Genomic DNA, 7,204 nt, shown 5'->3' on the forward strand with positions numbered 1-7,204 from the left:
AAAAAAAAAAAAAAAAAAAAAAAGTGAGAATGAATTCTGAGTAAACTCCAATGCTTTCAAAAGTGGTAGCGTGGGGAAGAAGAAGAGTCCGGCAGGAATCGGCCTTGACCCGACAACCCGATTTCATATTCTACAGCTTGTGGGCCCATGGGCTCAAAAATATTATTCCATAATTGCCCCTCTAGACCCTAGATGTACCAATAATCCATAACGTTTATGCTCTCAACTCATCTTGTATTCATTCACCAAATGTTGTCGGCGATATTGTTTTCTTTAGATTTTCTCTTTCGGGTTTCTCCTCAATCCACCTTTTTGGGGTCCAACGTCCCCTTTCGAGCTTCCTCTCAATCTATCCTTTGGAGGCCTAGCGTCCCCTTTCGGACTTTCCCTCAATCCACCTCCCTTGGAGCTCTAGTGTACTCGCTAGCACCCACCCTTTTAGGGCCCAACGTCCCCTTTCGAGCTTCCCCTCAATCTACCCTTTGGAGGCTCAATGTCCCCTTTCGAACTTTCCTTCAATCCACCTCCCTTGGAGCCCTAGTGTACTCGACTGCCTGGTATCTGGCTTGGAGCCCTAGTGTACTAGATTGTTTGGTATCGGGCTCTGATACCATTTGTAATACCCGAAGCTTACCGCTAGTAGATATTGTCCTCTTTTTACTATGGAGAGGTTTACACACCTCTATAAGAAATGTTTCATTCCCCTCTCCAACCGATGTGGGGTCTCACAAAATCTAATTTGGATGTTTCCGAGCTAAACGTGAGTTCTTTTAAAACTCAATCAAAACTTGTTAAAGAATTCAAAAGGGTATGTTTCAACATCATGAAACGTACCATCCCAACATCGAACTCAAAGTAGAAGCTTGTTGCAATCCATAAGGTCTGGCACAACAAAACAAGTACTAATAGATCGGGTTAAGACAGACAAGACCCACTTAACGAAATACAAAATCGTCGATCGCATTTGAAACAAAATCCTTTTCTCTCGGAAGTTATGATCGTTAAGAGATGCAAGACCTACTTTTCACGCCTATTGCCAAAAAAACGTAATGGTGGTCAGTAGGAGATAGCTAATAATCGTCGATCTATTGCCAACCAATCTATGCAACTATGCTCGAGTCAATAATAAGAAGAGAATTCTGCCACTAACAGACCATCGATGAAATCTCTCGTAATCTATTTTACGGTAACACGGGTTTTTTAGGTTTTAATTTTTTAGTATTAAAAAAAAAAAGGAACAAAATCCAATAAAGAATGAAAAAGAAAAGGCAACCAAAATTGAATGAAAACCCCAACAACACCACAATGATCCTTTTACCAACCCCAAATGTCCATTTCAAAAGCCACACTTTCTTCTTCCTTTACATATAAAAGGAAGAAATTGCAGAGACATTAGCCACTAGAAACTCAAAACCCTATCCCTTTCTCATCCATGGCTTCCCTCTCTCTCATCTCCCCTCCTTCTCTCTCTTCCTCCCGCCATGTTTCCTCCATAGCCAACCTTCTTCTCCGATCACCAAAGCCTCTTAATCTTTCCGCTCATAACCACCACCGCTGCCGTCCTCTCTCCGTTCAAGCCCGCTCCGTCTCCACTCTCACTCAAGACGACCTCAAGAAGCTTGCTGCCGACAAGGCTGTTGAGTATGTCAAGAGTGGAATGGTTCTCGGCCTCGGCACTGGCTCCACCGCCGCTTTCGTTGTCGCTAAGATTGGCGAACTTCTCAAGAGTAATCAATTGAGTGACATTGTTGGAATCCCTACCTCCAAGCGGACGGAGGAGCAAGCTAGGGCATTAGGAATTCCTCTCTCTGTTCTTGATGATCATCCGCATCTCGATTTGGCTATCGATGGCGCTGATGAGGTCGATCCAGATCTGAATCTCGTTAAAGGCCGCGGCGGCGCTTTGTTGCGTGAGAAAATGGTTGAGGCTGCTTCCGATAAATTCGTCGTCGTCGTCGATGATACTAAATTAGTTGACGGCCTCGGCGGAAGCGGTCTCGCGATGCCGGTGGAAGTCGTTCAGTTCTGCTGGAAATACAATTTGGTGAGGCTTCAAGACCTATTCAAGGACGAAGATTGCGAGGCCAAGCTCCGATTGGACGCCGATGGGAAGCCATACGTCACCGATAATTCAAATTACATAGTCGATTTATATTTCAAGACTCCAATCAAAGACGGATTAGCCGCCGGAAAAGAGATTTCAGCGTTTGAAGGAGTGGTGGAGCACGGGCTCTTCTTGGACATGGCGACCGCCGTAATCATCGCCGGAAAAGATGGAATCGACATCAAGACCAAATGATTTCCGTTTCCATTACCTTCCATTGGTGAGTTCTGCTAAAAACTGTTCGTTCGATTCCTTTTACTTTCTTCTAATCCGTATATTAGAGCTTTGAATCGAAACTTTTCCATTTTTGTTCATGATTTCTTGGTGATAGTCAGCTTGATTTCATCTCTGTATTATAAGAAATCTTGTGCAAATTTTTGCTGATGATCTGCTCAATCTGGGATGGGATATATTTGTAAATTGTACCAAGATGAATATTTGGGACGGGATATATCTTGTGCAAATTGTAGAAATAATATAGTAAGATGAATATATGTACAAAAACAGTGATCAGCAGCCTCTAATGACTAGAGCTATGATTTATTTATTATATATATGATAATGTACCAAACTCAGACACAACATATAATAACAATCGATATGAAACCAAAACATAGTGTAAACAACATAAATGAATATCAATTTTATATATATAATCAAGGATCTGCTAGTTCCAAAGCTCCATAGTCATGCCAAATAAAATTGCCATAGCCACCCACCCAAACTTTCCTGGTAGAAGGGAGTTTCCTGATGGAAGGAAGAAGGAAAAATGAGCACTAATAACATCTTAGGGTTTAAAAATATGACGTTCTTGTGTATCTTTATATCTCTCGTGACATAATTACATTATATACTTGTTTTTAAGTAGTTGTAAGAGGGAAAACTATTCGTGACTTGCTTATCTTGAAGTCCTTCTAAGATCAATAGAATTTTTGTAAGATGTTTTATCTTAAGAGTGAAGATTGTCCTCATAGATCAGTATGTGTTATTTTAGCACGTTTTTTACTCACTCATGTACTTATTAGAAAAAGTTCTAGAAAGTCATTGTAACGACCTAAGCCCACCGCTAGTAGATATTGTACTCTTTGGGCTTCCCCTCAAGGTTTTTAAAACCCATGGAGAGGTATCCACACCCTTATAAAGGGGGTTTCGTTCTCCTCCCCAATTGTGGGATCTCACAATCCACTCCCCTTCAAGGCTCAGAGTCCTTGTTGGCACTTATTCCTTTCTCTAGTGGGACCCCCACCAAATCCACCTCCCTTCTGGCATTTTGCCTCGTGTCTACCCCCCTTCGAGGAACAACCTCCAAGCTGGCACATCGCCCGATGTTTAGCTCTGATTCCATTTGTTGTAACGGCTCAGACCCACCGCTAGTAGATATTGTCCTCTTTGGGTTTTCCCTTTAAGGTTTCCCCTTAAGGTCTGTTAGGGAGATGTTTTCATACCCTTACAAAGGTGTTTCGTTTTTCTCCTCGTCTCACAGCCACCCAACTAGAGATGTCTATTTTATCCACAAGGACTCAATCCAAACAGGGAGGGGATTCTCCATTTAGATAAGGAATGGGGAACATTTTTTTTTTCCATTAGATAAATTGGGTTGGGGACAAGATTATATTCCCCATACCCACCCAATTACTTGTCTTGTCCTATGGACATCTCTATACCCAACATAGGATCGCTACCTCCAAACCAAACATTCCCAACTTTAGAGTTTTTATAATCTAGTCATCGAAAGTTATAATACCTTGTTGATATAAGTAATAACTATCAATTCTTATGTCCTTAATATTACTCTCATTTAGATTTGATATTGTTTCGTTCATGTATTCTTCTTCTTCTCAACACGGGTGTCACAAAAATAGTTGAAGTTAGACCTATGCTATTGTATTGGTAATCTTACCAAAGAAATTAAAAAAATAAAAATAAAAATAAATAAATAAAAACTTTATTTTTTATATATAAAATACATCTAAAATCTCTATAAAAAGGTGTGTATATATATATATATATATATATATATATAAGGCAACATTTTCAATGACTTTGTAGGTTTATGGAAAAATAACTTTTTTAATTGTTTTTAATAAAGCAAGTTGGTGGACTTGTTGCCACGTGTCATAATGTCAAACTTTGAAAATAACTATATAATACGTGGAAATAATTTGCATACTTTTTCAACGAGATGATGCGCAAGGCATGACTTATTTATTTATTTTATTTTACTACAAATAATCAAGATCTTGAATGCTAAATAAAATCATGATTTTTTAAAATAATTAAATAAAAGTAAAAATTTTAAAAAATTAATTTGACTTTTAATCACCATATCATTGTCATTATGTAAATTAAACTAATTATTTTATTAACCCTCAAATTTTAACCTTAATTAAATAATAAATCAAGAAATTGACAAAACTTTAATTATAAGCAATGAATAAAAAAATTTGTAGAAAACAAGAATCACATGGTTGAAAATTTGACCCAATAAACCATAATTTTTTAAAAATTTATTATTTATATATATATTATTCAGAGGAAGATGAATATTTTAATTAATGGTGAATAAATAAATTATTTAAAAATATCACAATGTGGATTTTTTTTTAATTGATATGTTTTTTATTATAATAATGTAATATCAAAATTCAAAACAATTTTTTTTTTATTTAAATGGAATTCATATCTTTTATTATTTATTATTATAATTTATTAACAATTTCCTTGCTTATTTTATTGTGATTCTAGAACTATTTTTAAAATTCTACCTATCTTTTTTAATATTTTCAAAATATAAAACGAAAAAAAAAAATAATCGAACATCGTACCTTGTCCGGTACCAGAACCCCCACTTCCATTATCGCTTGAATTTACATTAGCAACTTTAATCCCAAGTTTTGCACAATCCGACCCGATCGTACCTATAAATAATATAATAATAACAAAAATTAGATCGTAATTTCTCAAAATTACTCGAAAACAATATTTTAAAAATTTAACGACTAAATATTACCCGACTTAATTGAAATTATATTTTTAGTTGAAAAAAATGGATAAATAGTGAATCTTACAATCACTATAGCAAGGGAAGGCAGAAATGTTGAGGAGATTGTAGAAGCCAGATCTGCATTCACACGTGTGTGCATACGTATTGTTCTTCTCACACGTGCCTTCTCCACAATAGGCCCAATAGCAAGCTGCAAGACAATTATATAAATAAATAAATAAATAATCATATGGATAATTATTATTTTTTGAAGACTTAATTAATTTCTTTTTTTTTATTAAAAACAAATAATTAAAACGCTAATTATATTAAAAACAATATAAATAATTTACATAATCAAGTCAACCTAAGCATATGAAAGGTGGCAGTCTCGTATATTTAAAAACTCCAAACATTTAAAAATAAAATATTTAATATTAGCAATGACAGGTTAAGAGATTGAATTAAGTATACAAATAATTCAAACGTTAATTATATTTTAAGTATTTTTTAAAATTTAATCCTTATTATTAAAAAAAAATTGGATTAATAATAATTTAATTAGAATTTTATATTAAAAACAATTACCAAAAGAAAAAAGAAATATTATCCAAATATTAAAAACTAAAATTATAGTTATCAAATAAAATAACAAATTTCAAATCAATTTCAATATATATGTTAAAAATTTAATTTTAAAAGTTAAAATAGACTAAATAATTGAAAATTTTAATTATCGAAATAAAATAAAATAAAAATAAATACATAGAATCATAAACAAAAATAATTATTTTTTAAATTCGACTTATAAAGTTATCCAATAAATAAATATATATATATATTGAAATTAGGGTTTTGTTCTTCGGAAATTGCGACGGAAAGCAACGAATAAAGATTTGGGGAAACTTGGCCGGAAAATGACTTACGATTGAAGAAGGAGGAGTTTCTCGGAACTGGCTTATCTGGTACCGGCGGCGGCGCCGACTGGCAGCCATAGTCGAGAGAACCTTCAAAACAAGGAGAAGAAACAGAGAGTTGGATGATTCGATTTCGATCGCCATTTTCGACGAACAGAGAAATCGGAGAGAGAGAGAAGCTTACAGTTAGGGATGACGCAAGGAAGAAAAGTGAGATCGTCGTCGGAGTCGCGAGTACGCTTCCAGCCGGAATCGCACTCGCATTTGAAGAACGGATATACGTCGTCCGTTGTGCAATTCCCCTTTCCGCAGTTCACTTCATCGCATATTTTATCTATAAATATAATAAACATTTTGTTATTTTTTCTTTTTTTTCGTTTTTTAAATTCACAAATTAAAATTTATAAAAATTAGAAAAAAAAAACGATATACTTAAAAATTTAATAAAATTTCAACTTCCTTTCAATAAAATTTAAAATTAATATATCTATTAATTAATTTTAAAAAAAAATAATATTATTTACCTGACATTTTACTTCACTAATATAATTTAGTTACATCCCATTAAAAATTAATTTTAATTTAATATTAATTTTAAGAAATTAATTTAATATTAATTTGAAGAGTCGAAAAAAATAAAATTTATATATTTAAAAATATAGAGACTAAAATGAAATGAGAACAATTTTATATATATATATATATATATATATATATATATATATATATATATTTAATTCTTAGATAATATTTAATTTTTAATTTTCTATATTTATTTTAAACGAGCCATCGCTACAAAACACAGTTTTCGTCAAAAGCAAAAGGTGTAGAGAAAGGAAAAATACCAAGAAATGGAACGTGACCATCTACCATTATAACAACAATCGGGAGGAGGACGAGGTCAACCGTGAAACTATATATATATATATATATATAGATAATTCTCATATAATTTTCAATTTTCAATATTTATTTGAAACGAGCAATAGCTACTAAACACAATTCTGGTCGAGAAGAAAAAAGCTAAGAGAAAGGAGAAGTACCGAGAAACGGAAGGTGATCATCTGCCATTACAACAACGACGGGGAGGAGGACGAGGACAACAATGAGAAAGTCAACCGCTCGGCGGGAAGAAGCTGTCATGGTTACCTCTAGAGAGAGAAAGATGGAGGAGAGAGAGAGAGATGTTATAGAAAATGG

The 7,204-nt window shown here is 33.9% G+C and overlaps 3 protein-coding genes across 3 annotated transcripts in view; 1 reads left to right on the plus strand and 2 right to left on the minus strand.

Annotated features, from left to right (window-relative positions):
• The window catches only part of LOC111444016 (PITH domain-containing protein At3g04780-like), a 5,968-nt gene extending 5,908 nt beyond the window's left edge, over positions 1–60 (minus strand). The window contains exon 1 of the mRNA XM_023081919.1: positions 24–60. The gene's annotated coding sequence lies outside the window, so the exon portion shown is untranslated. The remainder of the gene's footprint in view (positions 1–23) is intronic.
• Positions 61–1,399: 1,339 nt separating this feature from the next.
• On the plus strand, positions 1,400–2,568 carry LOC111444014 (probable ribose-5-phosphate isomerase 3, chloroplastic). Its single transcript, XM_023081916.1, has one exon. It carries the CDS (start codon positions 1,433–1,435, stop codon positions 2,297–2,299), a length of 867 nt encoding a protein of 288 aa, XP_022937684.1. The 5' UTR covers positions 1,400–1,432; the 3' UTR covers positions 2,300–2,568.
• A 28-nt stretch (positions 2,569–2,596) lies between these two features.
• On the minus strand, positions 2,597–7,204 carry LOC111444015. The gene is made up of 6 exons (XM_023081917.1): positions 7,048–7,204; positions 6,189–6,338; positions 6,014–6,094; positions 5,173–5,298; positions 4,930–5,022; positions 2,597–2,851 (listed from the first exon to the last, which is right to left on the minus strand). The coding sequence occupies exons 1-6, from the start codon at positions 7,145–7,147 to the stop codon at positions 2,772–2,774; spliced, it is 630 nt and encodes a 209-aa protein (XP_022937685.1). The 5' UTR covers positions 7,148–7,204; the 3' UTR covers positions 2,597–2,771.

This window comes from Cucurbita moschata, unplaced genomic scaffold, assembly GCF_002738365.1.
Source record: "Cucurbita moschata cultivar Rifu unplaced genomic scaffold, Cmos_1.0 Cmo_Scf00006, whole genome shotgun sequence".
In the NCBI taxonomy this organism is placed as follows: domain Eukaryota; kingdom Viridiplantae; phylum Streptophyta; class Magnoliopsida; order Cucurbitales; family Cucurbitaceae; genus Cucurbita; species Cucurbita moschata.

Bases quoted from the DNA above. Each gene is read 5' to 3' on its own strand.
- LOC111444014 (XM_023081916.1), top strand. From the start codon at position 1,433: ATGGCTTCCCTCTCTCTCATCTCCCCTCCTTCTCTCTCTTCCTCCCGC.
- LOC111444015 (XM_023081917.1), bottom strand. From the start codon at position 7,147: ATGACAGCTTCTTCCCGCCGAGCGGTTGACTTTCTCATTGTTGTCCTC. The intron at 5,299-6,013 runs GTAAGTCATTTT...ATTGTCTTGCAG, and splicing joins AAACTCCTCCTTCTTCAATC to CTTGCTATTGGGCCTATTGT. The intron at 2,852-4,929 runs GTACGATGTTCG...TCCTTCCATCAG, and splicing joins GGGTTCTGGTACCGGACAAG to GAAACTCCCTTCTACCAGGA.